Genomic DNA, 15,520 nt, shown 5'->3' on the forward strand with positions numbered 1-15,520 from the left:
AACTAGCTCTTGTAGACCAGGCTGGTCTCGAACTCACAGAGATCCGCCTGCCTCTGCCTCTGCCTCCCGAGTGCTGGGATTAAAGGCGTGCGCCACCACTGCCCAGCTCTGCTCTCCTTTCTATGAAGGAGAGAAATCCTGAGACCATGAGCCAATCTGTTCCTGCCTCAACTTCCCCTTGTCAGGCACTGTGGTCCTAGCAATGCAAGTGTAACTAATACACTGCTTGTTCTCTGCTGATAAAAGTAATATTCACCAATATGTTACATGAATGGTCACTGTTTTATTCTTTGAGAATGGTCTTAAAACATAAGTAAGGGTGAAAAGTAAAGTTTAAAATAGACAGTTTTATAAGGATAAGTTATAACACAGGTAATGATTAGTCACTCTGAGGAATTTTGATCTTAGAGCTTATGATGCACCCCACTGGCAATAGCACCCAGGTTTGCCAAAAGGCCAGTCATCATTTTTCTCTTGTCTGCATGGACTTCTTCTCATTGGCTATCTTCTGCTTTTGCTGCATGATCTCAGAGTCCCTGGAAGAGAGAAAAGAGTGTTACATTTTCACAGGAAAACTGTCTTCATGCTACCACTGCTTCTATACATAACCTTTTTGATACATAAAATGACAACGTAAAAGAAGACAAAAACAGTCATGTTTTTCTACTTTCATGCATATAGACAAATAGAAAAACAAAGAATGGAAAGGCAGTTGAACACCATGTTACTGTTATCATGGCCTTAGGCATTAAATATCTCAAAACACTTTCACTTCAATGGGGAGAAAAGAGAGTGAGGGGACAGAGTCTCACTGTGTAGCCATGGCTGTCCTTGAATGCACGGTGTAGACCAGACTGGCCTCAAACTCACGGAAATCTACTTGCCACTGCCTCGGTGCATTTAGGTAGTCCCCTATATACCCCAACAGACGCCTAGGACTCCAGTATAAATATTATAATTCTTTTGTTTTTGTTTTTGTTTTGTTTTGAGAAAGGGTCTCATATAGCCCAGGGATGGCCTTCAAACTGATACACAGCCAAAAAAGACTTTCAACTCTTGATCCTCTTGCCTTCACTTCTTGAGTGTTGGGATTACAACAATCCAACTTTTTAAAGCCCCAAATGAAATGATCAACACTTAACACTGGATTATGATAAAGAAATACATGGTGTTAGAAAAACTTTCGTAATCTTCACGACGTGTAACTGTGAACTACAGCCAAACTACCTTAGCTAGGTGATCTATGAGTTAGTGGGGCCCATACTTACACATACATTCCAAATGCTGTTGGTTATATTTAGTGGTTGCTGAATGTGGTGGTGCACTCCCACAACCCAAGTTCTTGGGAGGTAGAAGCAGGAGATCAGAAGTTCAAGGTCTGATTCCACTATAAAGAAACTTCTAGGCTAACCTGGGACAGATCCATCGACTTCCTTTTTAAAAGAATCCCATAAAACAGAACAAATATTTAATGACACTAGGCATCAAATCTGGGCCTCATTCACAGGTGAAGGACTCCTATTTTAAAATACACTACATATCTACATAGTCAACATCCTCTTTTGGGTATGGTGGTCCACACCAGTAATTCCAGGACATGGGAGGCTAAGATTACTACCAGTTCTAGGCCAGTCTAAGCTATATATTGATTTCCAATCAAGTCTGATATACAGTGTGAAGCCTTGTCTCAAAAATAAAAAGAGATCAAGTCAAACAAAGTCACCTTCTCTGAGCCAAGCCCTATTGATTTTTGTTTTTTGCTTAAGTCCAACAACTTCAGTTATTATCCCCATGTTTCATATTAAAAAACAGAAAGGGACAAGACGGTTCAACAATTAAGATCACTTGCTGCTCTTGCAGAGAACCCGAGTTCAGTTTCCATAACCTCTATGGTAGCTTACAACCATCTGTAACCTCAGTTCCAGGGGATGCAATAACTTTTCTGACTCCATGGCTATCAGGCATGCAGGTGGTACGCAGACAAAGTACTCATACACCAAAATAAAAGTAAATCATTTTTAAAATCTATATATAAAAAATAGGCACAAGACTAAATAATTTGCCTCAAATCACATAAATACCAAGGTCTGGCTAATTTCAAAATCACGGATCTTTTCTATATTGTTAACACTTAAATTCAGAATTAGGTTTTAATTCAGTATTGGCTAATTCTCTAAGAGGACACTTCTATAAGTACAATTGAAAAAAAAGAAAAGCTACAGAGAGATTAATTAATTGGAATTCACTAAGTGGAATTAAGAACAAGTAAAGTTATTTTTATGCTTCAAATCAAGCTTTGGTATTTGCTGTATGACCTTAGTAATATCACTCAAGTTCAGAGTCACAAGTCAGATGTGGTGGCTAATGCCTGGCACCCAGAATTTGCAAAGCTGAGGCAGAAGAATCCCAAGTTCAAGTGTGAGCTATAATGAGACTTTGGGCCTCAAATAACACCAAACCATAACCTCACTCTTCTATTCTTTACCCTGGCGTGAACACCACTTTCAGGGTCATAATGGGTAGAGCGTATGTCACATATAGTACATTTGAAGGGAGTGAGTATTAGCTAAACAATGCTATTTCTGAGATAGGCTAGAATAGATTCTCCAATAAAAAGAACATTTCAGGTCACTGATGTATACTCGTTTCACTCCAAGGAGAGAAGACAGAAACCTAAGGCAGGTTTATTGCTCTATCAGTCACTGTCACTGGGGCTGTGGGGATGTCTCTACAGTTCCTGCTGCACAAGCAGGAGAATCCACAAAATCCATGTAAAAAGCGGGGCCTGGCGGTGTGTGTCTAAAACCTCAGGCTGGAGGGACAGGGCTTAGACAGGCACATCTCTCAAGTTCATTTGGCCTGCCAGCCTAGTCAAACTGGTGAGCTTCATATTTAGTGAGAGACCCTGTCGAAAATAGTGGAGAGTGACAGAGGAAACATACTTGATATCAACCTCTGGCCTCCACATTCACACACATGTGTACACCTTATAAGTACCTGAAGCATGTACACACAAAAACAATCATGAAACAAGAGATACTTAAGGTGTGGGGGTCTCTGTGACCGCTAAGGCCAGCAGAGAGTAATGATCACATGATATAAGAAGGCTGTTCGGCTCAAGAGGACTCAGCATCTGGTGTTGGTTCAAACTTTGAGAGTCTAAAACTGGGTACTTTGTTTTAGGCATATTTAAGAACGACAAAATTTGGAAGAAGTTTCCTGGTGATAATTAGTTCAATCTTGCGTGCACAACAAAGCTTAAGGCATGACTACATCAAAACTCCTAGTGATCTACAAGTGACATTTTCTATAGGGTAGGTTCTATAGGTTCTATAGATTAACCAAGGAAACAGGTTCAAGAGAAGCTCACAATAAAGACCTAGGGAAGGATAGAGCTACAGATTGACCGAGACAAACATGCTCAAGATAAGAGTCTGCAGGAGCCACTGTGTCCTGGCCACACAGACAGCACAAAGGTCCCTGTTATGTTCTGCTCCCAGCCTTCTGGGTGGAACACAGGTTATACATCTCTCCTTTGAAGAGACAGCTCTGTGTGTTTAACATTCCTGGTTTCCCAGTGCTTCTCTGTGAGCACAAGGACCTATGTGCCTCTTCCATTAAGGGATTTGAGACTAAGAAGCCTCAACCATGGTTTAACTATGAGGTATAATAAAACTTGTTTAGTGTGCTTTGTGTGGAAGGAGAGGCAGAGGAGGATCAAATTCGGAGCCTTGTATATGTTAGACAAAGGCTCTACCAGATGATGCGTTTCATCTTCAGCCCTAGCATGCCCCCATCCCATAACCACAGAGGGTCTCACCAGATGGGCTGGCCTTAAACTTGATACAAACTGAGGATGATCTGAGCTTCTGATTTTTCTGCTTCCACTTCCCAAGTGTTGGGATTACAAGCATGTGTCACTCCTGGTTTTTTTGCAGAGCTGGGATTGAACCCGAGGCATTGTGTTTTTTATTTCTAACACCAAGTCTCATCTCATCACAATTAAATTAGAACAGGATGTGGAGTAATGGCTTTAGTGGTTTGCAAGATGACCCCCATGTAAAGGATTGCGTAATCAGCCACACTGAAGCACACCTAACCTCCAACTTCCTTATGAACAATGGAATCTCACTTTAGAATATGCAGTGTATGTAGCTCAGTGAAAAAGATCCTCAATGAAATCCCCAGCACAGGGGAGTAAACCCAGGACTTCAGGCATGTGAGGCATGTGACACTGAGATCTTTCTCCAGCTAAGATCCTTGTCCTCATGGAGCTCGCCAGGAGGCTGAGATTTGCGTGTTCCCGTTCCCAGTATAGGATATAGGTTCTCTTGTCCTATACAATGATAGAATTTATAACTTGAATTTCTTGTATGTACGTGTGGTCTGGGGATTGAACCTGCAGCTCAAGTATCCAAAGCATGTGATGTAACACTGAACCATGCTCCCAGGTCCTCCACTCCCCTTTCAACATGGTAACCTGCAACCTCATTAAAGATTTTTCTTGGGCCAACAAGACACTCACACACAATAAATGGAAAAGAAAACTGTAAAGCATTTATCATCTCTTGGGACTACCTTGTCACGTAGTCTAGGACAGGCTCAAGTTCCTAATTCTCTTGTATCCGCTTCCTGAGTTCTAGGATTACAACTGAGGGACACTATGCCCTGGGCATTAAAGTGCTTAAGGGGCAGCTATGTGTGACCTGTCATACCCAGTCATCTCAAGTGCTAGGGATGGAACAGCTGTACAGATGTTAGGCAAGTGTTCCATACTGCTGAGCTATACCCTCAGTGCCTACCTCCCACTTTTTTTTTTTTTTTGAGACATGGTCTGTAAGTCTCTGTAGCCTATGCTGGCCTCTGAGTAGCATAAGGCCTTCTTTTTGTTTTCTTTTGGTTTTTCAAAACAGGGTTTCTCTGTGTGACCCTGGCTGTCCTGGAACTGTCTTTGTAAACCAGGCTGGCTTCAAACTCACAGAGATTCGCCTGCCTCTGCCTTTGGGATTAAAGGCCACCACTGCCACCACCTGGTGCATAAAGACCTTATATCAATCCTGTGTTGGTATCTTCACCCCAATGGACCTCCAGAAGCCCGCACTTTGTGGTATTTTCAGAAAGCTGATCTCTGTAACTGAGCCACTTGTTATTCTGACTCCTTGGTGTGAGCTGTCTGCTTTGGAGACATTGTATCCTGTTCATCTAACAGTGCTTACATAGGGAGGGTGTTTGCTGTTTTCTCTAATAAAGTCCTTACAGTTTATAGGAGCTACAAGAGAGTCTCTGCAAACAGTTGACAGCTTCAGGGCTTGAAATTCCTCATCCACAGGCTGGGACGATGAGGCCAGTGCATGGTTTTAGTAGACTTAGGGCTACCCAGATCCGCAGTGTTAACCCTTAGTGTAGGTGAGGCTCAGTTCCAGCAAGGGTTTAAGAATGTTCTTCACTCATTCTAGAAACATGGCAGTCAAACCATCACTGACTTGAAAGTTCTCTCAGGACCACTCACCGCTGCTTTCTCTGGGAGGCAGTCAAGCAATCCTCTTTCCTTTTTCCTTTGCTAATCTCCTGGGTTTTTTTCATATTTTTCTGGCGGGCAAGTTCTCTTTGATTTCCACCTATAATAATAAAAAGTCATGTTCTTTTCCCAACCTCAAAATTATCAGTAACTAAATTAAAGGGTCTTTATTTATAAGCCTTAAAGTTTTATTTATTGTTATTCTAAGAAAGCAGAGTATCGCATAGTTATTCTGAGATTGACAAGGAGGAAACACTCAAGAACTAAAGTATATTATGGTACCAATATAGTTGTCCACTAGCAGCTTTTAATCTCGGCACGTGGGAGGCAGAGGCAAGTGAATCTCTGAGTTCAAGACCAGCCTGGTCCACAGGATGAGTTTCAGGACGGCCAGGGCTACACAGAGAAACCTTGTCTCGAAAAACCCAAATAAAATAAAAATAATAAAAAACTTTTGAAAATAAAAATAGCCATTCCAGTGGTTGTGTACCCACGCCAGACACAAAGTAAGCTCTGCCTTTGTTGGGTATGTGTGAAGAGAGATGGTCAGATGTCCCGTGTAGTTCGCCCCAGATCGGTTCAGCCCATTGCAGTTCGCCTGTCACCGCCAGCCAGAGGCTGAGCTCAAGGACCGCCACCTTCGAGGACCAAACAAAAGAGCTGGAGGGCACCCGGGCTTCCCCGCAGCCTTTCCGACCTCAGGAGCCCTTACAGCTCGGGAACCTGGTCCCGCCGGCGCTCGCACTAGCACACGCTCTCGGTGGGTGCGGTCCTCACGCACACCCACACCTGGGGGGCAGACACCTGTCCTGCCTGCGCGCGAGCGCGTGTGTGTAAGTGTGCGTGAGTGTGTGTTAGTGTGCGTGTGTGTCCCGCCCTCTCTCCCCGCTGGGCGCCCCCCCCCCCCCCGCGCAACCCCCGTGTCCCTAAAACGGTCCGCACACTCACGGGCCATGCCGACAACCGGCCGGAGCCTGGAAGACAGCGACTCGGAGAAACAGCGGCCGCTGGCACGCTCGGCAGCCGTCCCCCGCCCGGCGCTGAGGAATCTGAGCCCCGCGCGAGCCCTCGGTGCAGCCTCGCTCTGTCAGCCAGCCGCCCCGCCCACCGACCCACAACAGCCGCGGCGTGGACGGAGAGCCACTGCGCGTGCGCGCCCGGGACCGCTCGCTCCCCCGCGAGCACGCCCCGCAGGCCCCCACGCGCGGGGTTGAGGCCGGAGAGCGAGCCCCGGGTGAGAGCGGCGTCCCCATGCGTGCTTGCTTCCTCACGCCGAGCCACGCGAGTTTTAATAAGCCGAAAGCACTATGCACTCAACTTTCTCACAAAGAACTTCAGCTTTTCTTTGTCTTCCCCCTTTCCGCCCCCCAAGGCGAAAAGATGCTGAACCCTCATTTTCTAGGGACCAACCTGAAGGGAGGCTTGCTTTATCATCCTCACCGGGCAGAAACGACCTGACAAGGACGACAGAAGAGGTGGATCTCATGCGGGCTCCAAAACCTGTAGAATCGCTTTTATCCCGGTGCCCTCTTCCCGATGGGCAGAACTTTAGGAGTTTAAAGCTCAGGCTTTCTGGTTGGGTGGGATCCAAAATACCCGGGAACAACTTTACAAGATACATAAGAGCTGAGGAGAGTGACTGAAAATCCGCAGGGTTGGGGTGTGGCTTGCCTAGCATCAATGACAGTCTGCATTCCATCCCCTAGGTTCCATTCCTTGAGTGAAACTTATTTTCTTACCTGTCCATTTTTACAAACTGAGCCGGTCTGGACGCCTGACGTTTGCCTGGGCATTTAAAGGGGTTGTACTGTGGAATGAATATTTTAAATGTATGCAAAAGTATAGATGATGCTATGGTCTCCGCAACACATATATCACTTAACTTTTACAATTATTAGCGCATTGTCAACCAGTTTAGAGAAAATGGAACAAAGTGCCAAGAGATGGAATGAATGAATTGAAAGTACAGCCATAGTCGAACAGGAGGAGGAGGAAAGAAGGGAGGGAGGAAAGAAAGAAGGAAGGAAGGAAGGAAGGAAGGAAGAAAGGAAGGAAGGAAGGAAAGGGAAGGAAGGAAAGGGAAGGAAGGAAGGAAAGGTAAGGAAGGAAAGGGAAGGAAGGAAGGAAGGAAAGAAGGAAGGAAGGAAAGGGAAGGAAGGAAGGAAAGGGAAGGAAGGAAGGAAGGGGAATGGAAGGGAAGGGAGGAAGGAAGGAAAGAAGGAAGGAAGGAAGGAAGGAAGGAAGGAAGGAAGGAAGGAAAAGGAAAAAGCCGCCTAATTTTGCCAATTAGTCTTGTCAGCCAGGGTCCATTATTTCATTGTATACATTTTCCTTTCTTCTCTATTGGATTAATATGAATCTGGTAAAGTGACAATGATTGAATTCTCCTCAATTCAGCTTTTACCCAGTTGAAAGTGACCCCAGCTCTGTGTGTATGTGGGGAGGTGTCAGGTTAGTCTCTGGGCCTCAGTGGTCAGCCATCCTAGCTTAGTAGGTGAGTTCCAGGCCAGTGAGAGATCCTGCCTAAGAAAACGTGGCCAGCTCCTGAAGATGGCACCTAAAGTTGTCCTTTGACCTCCATGTGCACTGTGCACACAGGAAGACACACGTGCATATACATGTGCAAAGAGAGAAATACTTGGCCAAGTGCAGTATGCAGTCACTGTGGTGCTTTGAAAGAAAATGCCCCTCTAGGGAATGGCACTATTATGAGGTGTGACCTTGTTGGAGTAAGTGTAGTCTTGTTGGAGAAAGCCTGTCACCGGGAGGTTGGACTTCTAGGGAATGGCACTATTATGAGGTGTGACCTTGTTGGAGTAAGTGTAGTCTTGTTGGAGAAAGCCTGTCACCGGGAGGTTGGACTTTGAGGTCTCCTGTGCTCAAGCTATGCCCAGCATTGCAGTTCACTTCCTGTTGCCTTCGGATAAAGATGCAGAATTCTCAGCCCCTTCTCCAACATCATGTCTGCCTGCACACTGCCATTTCCCACCATGATGATGATGTACTAAACCTCTGAACTGTAAGGCACCCAATTGAATATTTTCCTTTCTAAGAGTTGCCATGGTCATGGTGTCCCTTCACAACAATAGACACCCTAACTAAGACAGTAGTGCTCCGTATGTTACATACTATGTATTGTTCTTTTACCCCAGAGAGCCTTTCACGCTTCTTGCCCTTCTCACATCATACACTGTCCTGTTCAGAACTGCTCAGATCACGTGTGTGCGTCTACCTAGTGAACCCTTCCTGAGTGCCCAAGGAGGAGAAAAGGCTCTCTGGCCCAGCTGTATATAGCGACAAGAGATGATCTGGGGATCAGGAATAGAGTTCAGTGGCAGACACTTGTTTAGAGTATGCAAAGCCCTGGATTTGAATCCCCACACACAATATTCATAGAAAGAGGGCATGAGGAGGAGGAAGCCAGAGTGGTGGCATGTGACTGTACTCCTCATGCTAGGATGACTGAGGCAGGACTACACGTTTGAGGCTAACTTGGGCTGCACAATGAGAAGTGTCTACCTCTTGCTTAAAAAACAGGAAGCTGCTGCACGGTGGTGGTGCATGCCTTTAATCCCAACACTTGCAAGGCAGAGACAGGTGGATCTCTGGGAATTTGAAGCCAGCCTGGTCTACAAAGCAAGTTCTCCAGGACAGTCAATGTTGTTGAAACCCTGTCTTGAAAAACTACATACGCACAAAAGATATATAGTTGGTTTGGGGTTTTAAGTGTATTTTCTCTTGTCTACACATAAGAATCTCATACAGCTACCTCCTGAGCTTCATGCATGGATTCTTTGAATGAATATGTGCCTGAAGTTATATTTTTTTGAGTTGTGAGGTTACAAGAATATTCCCTATACACGCAGAATACATTGAGTTTCTTTCAGAGAGCTGGGAGCATGTCTTTAGTTTCAGCACTGCAGAAGCAGAGACAGGCAGGTCTCAGTCCTGATAAATTTGAGTTCGAGGGCAGCCTGCTCTACATTCCAAGCATACTTCTAGGACAGCCAAAGCTACACAGTGAGACCCCAGCTCTGTTTCAGAGAGAAATATGGGGAGAACATTAGAGAAAACTAGAACGTTAATTTTGTGTGCACACACACACGAGAGAGAGAGAGAGGGAGGGAGGGAGGGAGGGAGGGAGAGAGAGAGACAGAGAGAGAGAGAGAGAGAGAGAGAGAGAGAGAGAGAGAGAGAGAGAGAGAGAGAGAGAGCCCTCAGAAGCCAAAAGAGGATAAGAGGATGTTGGCTCCTTTGGAGCTGGACTTACATTTGTGAACTACCTGACATGGATGCTGGGATGCAAATTGTGGTCCTCATGATGGAGCAGCAAGTGCTTAACTGCCTGCGGAACCATCTCTCCTGTCTCCGAATTGTGTGTGTGTGTGTGTGCGAGAGAGAGAGAGAGAGAGAGAGAGAGAGAGAGAGAGAGAGAGAGAGAGAGAGAGAGGGTTTCATGTAGCCCAGGCTGTCTTGGAACTTAATGTACAGCTGAGGATGACCTTGAACTTACGATCCTCCTACCTCTGTTTCTCAAGTATTGGGGTCAAGGCACTTTCAACCACACCCAAATAGGATGTTCTTACAATATTTTCCTTTAAAAAATATAGAGATATATGCTTTTCTGTGTCATGGGTTTGTGTCTCAGATTCAATGAGTATTGTCATTCTTAAGTTCTAGAGTAAATCTTAGGGCTGCCTATTTTTTCCTTCCATCATAAAGGCCTTACTGCCAGTACACCAGGACTCTTACTGTATAACCCTTGAAGTCTTTTTCATTACATCTAAGTTTTAAAAAAGATTATTTATTAGATATACAGTATTCTACCAGCTTGTATGGCTAGAAGAGGGTACCAGATGGTTGTGAGCCACCACGTGGTTGCTGGGAATTGAATTCAGGACCTCTAGAAAAGCAGGCAGTGCTCTTAACCTCTGAGCCATCTCTCCAGCCCACATTTAATATTCCTAATTATCTTGTTCATTTGTTTTGTATTTTCTCCTCTGTAATACAGAATTTCTTATTTATTGTTCTGTTACTATCTCTGGAAACAGATTAAGAATACTGACATTAATGTGTAAAGTTAGAGGATAATAATTTTTGATAGGCACTATGCTCACATTAAGGTGTACAAAAGCAGGTTTAGTGAATGTCTTCCTATGAAGTGTTTCATAGTTTCTCTTTCAATAGGTAACCATTTGCCATTTCTTCACACAAGAATTGTTTTACTCAATTTAAAATTTTTCAGTAGAGTCGGGGAGTTAGAGAGATGGCTCAGTTGTTAAGATCATTTTCTGCTGTTCCAGTGGGCATTTTTGGGTTCCCAGCAGCTACATCAGGAGTCTGAGAAACACCGGTAACTCTCTGGCTCCCCTGGGCACCCCCACACAGCACAAACCCTCCATACTCATAAACTTTTTTTTCTTTCTAGCAGGGCATGGGTAACACATGCATGCCTGTAATCTCAGCACTCAGCATGTGGAGGCAGGAGGACCAAGAACTGAAGGCCAGTCTTGGCTATAAGGGACCCTGCCTTGGGGCTGGAGAGATGGCTCAGCGGTTAAGAGCTCTGACTGTTCTTTCAGAGGTCCTGAGTTCAATTCCCAGCAACCACTTAGTGGCTCACTACCATCTATAATGAGATCTGGTGCCCTCTTCTGGGGTATAGGTACGCATGCAGGCAGGACACTGTACATAATAAATACGTAATTCTTTAAAAAAAAAAAGAGACCCTGTTTCAAAAACCAAAACCAGTGTCTATCTATGCTCTGGGTACTAGTGGTAAGGCACTTCTCTCAAACCATTTTATTGACATTTTGAGATAAGGTCTTGCTAGATAGATAGTCCGTGCTGGCCTGGAACTTGTCGTGACCTTCCTGTAAGCGTTGGAGGTTGCGTACAAAGGGAGTACAAAGAGTACTCCTGGCGGTCGGGAGCCAGGGAGTACCACAACGTTACTGGAATCGTAGCAGCTTACAGCTCTACTCCAGGAAAAATTTCCCCAATGCAAGGGTAACAACTAGACTAAGCCTCCCAATGCACCACCAGGCTTTGCATTTTTGCACACTTTGCCTCTTCTCTAGAACTCCTTAATAGTCCATAAAAGATTCTGTTAAGTGGGCTGGAGGTGAAGTTCTGTAGTACCGTGTATACCGATTATGCTAGGGGCCTTGGGTTCAAACTCCAGCACCGCGCGGGCGGGGTTTGGGAGTTGGGGTGTTTTACAAGTTTGAGTCTGAAGATCGAGCTGCTTCCCTACTCTTTTTTCAACAATCCCCGCCGTCTTACAGAAGAAGGAATATCTAGTTGAGTCCAAAAATCTCTGCTTCACAGGCAACCGAAGCTACAGAGCGTTGCAGTTGCTATGGTTCCCGGCGCCCGCAGCGTGACGTCAGTTCGCGGCGCAGTTTGATTACGCTATGATTTCCGGCGCCTCTTTGCTAGCCGGGCCGCGGGGAGGAGAAACTTAGCTCGCAGTGTGGCAGGGTCATGAAGAGGAGGCGGTGGCGGGAGAGCGGAGGAGGCGGAGGGGGCGCGAAATTGCGGTAGCCAGCGCTGGGCTGGTGATTGTGGCCGTGTGGGAGGGCGAGGGTCCGAGCCCTCGGGCAGCGGCCGGGGCTCTGGGTTGAGCGCGGCTGTGGAGCCGCCGCTCCCGGCCCCCTGGCTCCGCCATGTTCCGCAGGGCACGCCTTAGCGTGAAGCCGAATGTCAGGCCTGGTGGAGGCTCCAGGAACTCCGCCGCTCCTAATCCCCAGCGTGGACCGGAGGCTCCCAGGCCTCCCGAGCCTGCCACCGAGTCCGCTCCGAAGCCAGCGGAGCCCACAGATGTGCCTGCGCCTGCGGTGGCTTCCGGGGGAGCGGAGCCCCAGGAAAAGGCTCCCAGGAGCAGGTATGGTCTTCTAGAACGAGCATGAAGCGGAGCAAGCCTTTGGCTTGAGCTGGACGAAACCACTCCTAGCTGCAGTTTAATTCCCTGATCAGAAGGTGTGACTGCTGTTTCTGTCATGATTCTCGAGGAGACCCTTTTTTTTTTACAGGGATGGGAATTCAGGTTTCACAATTCTGAATTCACGAATAGGCACACTATCACTAGGAATTTAATTCTCCTGGAGCACTTTACTCGGAAAGCAGTTTGGGATTTTCACTTTATGAATATTTATTTTTAAAAGGAGAACACCAATGTTACTTGAATTTCTTTTCCCCCCTCCACGCGGTGTGCGTGTCAGGCAAGCGCCCTGTAAGAGCCATACCTGCAGAATTTGTCAAACTCAGGTTGCTTATTTTGGTTTGAGTGTGTACTCCTTTATAGTTGCTATGTTTCCCGAATTAAGACGCCTCGCTTTAGCGTCAAATACCATATTTGAATGCAGGACTCTATTTCTTAGTTTAAGAATTTAAAGTAGGCCATCCTCAGGGAAAATTTATTCCTCTCTTAGATATCAGTAGTACCTCTGGGGCAGTATTGTGAGATCAGATATGATTTTATAAACTGTTTTGAACATGACATGGAAGAGTAGTTCCTCCAAATTTACTAATTTCAAAAAAAGTGACAAGAACCAGGTGTAGGCCGGGCGGTGGTGGCGCACGCCTTTAATCCCAGCACTCGGGAGGCAGAGGCAGGCGGATCTCTGTGAGTTCGAGACCAGCCTGGTGTCTACAGAGCTAGTTCCAGGACAGGCTCCAAAGCCACAGAGAAACCCTGTCTCGAAAAAACCAAAAAAAAAAAAAAAAAAAAAAAAAAAAAAAAAAAAAAGGACCAGGTGTAGGTCGCATGCATTTAGTCCTAGCAATCGAGAGGCTGAGGCAGGTGGATCTCTGTGAGTTCGCGGCCAGCCTGGTCTACGTAGTGAACAGTCAGGGATATGTAGACGCTGTCTCAAAAAACAAAACAAGGAAAGGTGATGGCACAATGGTTGCAGTTTTTCTATTACACAGAGGAAGAAGCCAGTAAACTGCTAATCACGTTGAGTGACAGGGAGATGGTACAAATTACGTTTGCATAGCAACAGCGTTTCTTCTGTGATCTGAGTTGGTGCTCTGTGTTATTTTGATATTTCAATGATTCTCCATATTTCCAACTTTCTACTTAGAATGAAAATACTAGTGTTGGTTATTACTCAAAGGGGTTTGGAGATTTTTGTTAGCTGTGTCGGAATGCATGATGATTGATTGTTTATAAATTGCCCTTAGGCCATAGTCCTGAGATACCTAGATTATTTACACATACACATAAATTTGTTCTTGGTTTTTGTTTTGTTTTGTTTTTTAGGCAGGATTTCACTATGTAGCTTTGACTTGCCTGGAACAAAGAGATCCATCGCCTCTGCCTTCTGAGTACTGGGATTAAAAGCATGTGCCACCATGTTCAGCAGTTTCTTTTTTTTTTAAGAGAGAATTTTCATGTAGCTCAGGCTGGCCTAGAACTGACTGTGCATGAGATGCCCTTGAATTCCTGATCCCACTGCTGTACCTTCTCAGTGCTGAAGTGGCAGATGTGTGCAGCTGTGTCTGGTCCCTGTGGCACTGGCGATGGAAGCCAGGCCTCTGTGCATGCCGACCAAGCACTCATCCAGCTTAGCTACACCCCAAGTCCTTTTTCCTTATTTGATGAGACCATTTTGTTCTGGGTTTTTGCTAGTTGTAGAAACCAACAGAGTATGCATTTAACGTAGAAAATGCCAGTGGTTGATGTGTTACATTGTTTAAGGGTCACAGTTTTTGCTGAACCCCAGGGCTTTGTGCATATTAGGCAAGCAGTCTACCATTGAGTTTTATCTGTCTTCAGCTTTAGGAAAAGAGTTTAAATTAAAAGTCTTTTTAGAGAGATTATACCAGAGGTTAAGATAGCTTCAACTTTATATAGAAGTAATGATAAGATAAAAATAGACTTAAAATCTTGATTTATATCCCCCCTAAAATCAGTCTGTCTGTCTGTCTGTCTGTCTGTCTGTCTGTCTATCTATCTATCTATCTATCTATCTATCTATCTATCTATCTGCATTAGTGTTTTGCCTGTATGAATGTATGTTTATGTGAAGGTATCAGATCCCTTGGAACTGGAGTTACAGACAGTTGTGGGCTGCCGTGTGGGTGCTGGGAATTGAGCCAGGGTCCTCTGGAAGAGCAGCCAGTGCTCTTAACCATTGAGCCATCTCTCCAGCCCCTATACCCCCTTTTCAACGTTAAATGTCAGTACTTATTTATGGAGTATGATGTGTTATTTCGGTATGTATTTGGAATGTGTCATGGTATGATGTATCACCTTAAAAGTTTATTATTTCTTTGTGTTGATCATTCCAGATCTTTTCTATAACAATCTTGTGATAAAAATTGTCAACCATAGTTATCCTGCCTGCTAAAGTGCGTTATTAGAAGTAGATGTTAATGCTATTCAACTTCACCTCTGGTTTCTTTCTTTTTTTGCTTTTTTTTTTTTAAAAAAAATATTTATTTATTTATTATGTATACAATATTCTGTCTGTGTATATGTCTACAGACCAGAAGAGGGCACCAGACCTCATTACAGATGGTTGTAAGCCACCATGTGGTTGCCGGGAATTGAACTCAGGACCTTTGGAAGAGCAGGCAATGCTCTTAACCACTAAGCCATCTCTCCAGCCCTCTTTTTTTTGCTTTTTGAGACAGGGTTTCTCTGTGACTGTCCTGGAACTCTCTGTAGAGCAGGCTGGGCTTGAACTCAGAGATCTGCCTGCTTCTGTGATGTGATTGAAGGTGTACACCACTGTGCCTGGCTTTTTGCTTTTAAGAAGTTTTATGCATGTGGTTGTTTGCCTTTGTGCACCACTTGCATGCCTGGTGCTCATGGAAACTAGAAGAGGATGTTAGATTCCCTGGAACTGGAGTTACAGACAGTTGTGAGCTACATCTGGGTTCTGGGAATTGAACCCAAGCAGCCAGTGCTCTTTCTTAATCTTGAGTCGTGACGTCAGCCCATTTCTGAGAGACATATCTGATCTGTACCATAGTCAATATGACTAGATCTTT

General features: G+C 45.0%; 2 protein-coding genes across 6 annotated transcripts in view; one reads left to right on the plus strand and one right to left on the minus strand.

Moving 5' to 3' along the window:
• Window positions 1-302: 302 nt before the first annotated feature.
• Window positions 303-6,559, minus strand: LOC130887587 (small EDRK-rich factor 1). The gene is made up of 3 exons (XM_057790103.1): window positions 6,467-6,559; window positions 5,510-5,618; window positions 303-536 (listed from the first exon to the last, which is right to left on the minus strand). The coding sequence occupies exons 1-3, from the start codon at window positions 6,471-6,473 to the stop codon at window positions 464-466; spliced, it is 189 nt and encodes a 62-aa protein (XP_057646086.1). The 5' UTR covers window positions 6,474-6,559; the 3' UTR covers window positions 303-463.
• A 5,417-nt stretch (window positions 6,560-11,976) lies between these two features.
• The window catches only part of Bdp1 (B double prime 1, subunit of RNA polymerase III transcription initiation factor IIIB), a 96,405-nt gene continuing 92,861 nt past the window's right edge, over window positions 11,977-15,520 (plus strand). For all 5 annotated transcript variants that reach the window (XM_057789618.1, XM_057789614.1, XM_057789617.1 and 2 more), the window contains exon 1: window positions 11,977-12,404. In XM_057789618.1, coding sequence (XP_057645601.1) covers window positions 12,187-12,404 — 218 coding nt within the window. In that variant the 5' untranslated portion in view covers window positions 11,977-12,186. The remainder of the gene's footprint in view (window positions 12,405-15,520) is intronic.

The sequence above is a fragment of the Chionomys nivalis genome, chromosome 15, assembly GCF_950005125.1.
Source record: "Chionomys nivalis chromosome 15, mChiNiv1.1, whole genome shotgun sequence".
Classification (NCBI taxonomy): Eukaryota; Metazoa; Chordata; class Mammalia; order Rodentia; family Cricetidae; genus Chionomys; species Chionomys nivalis.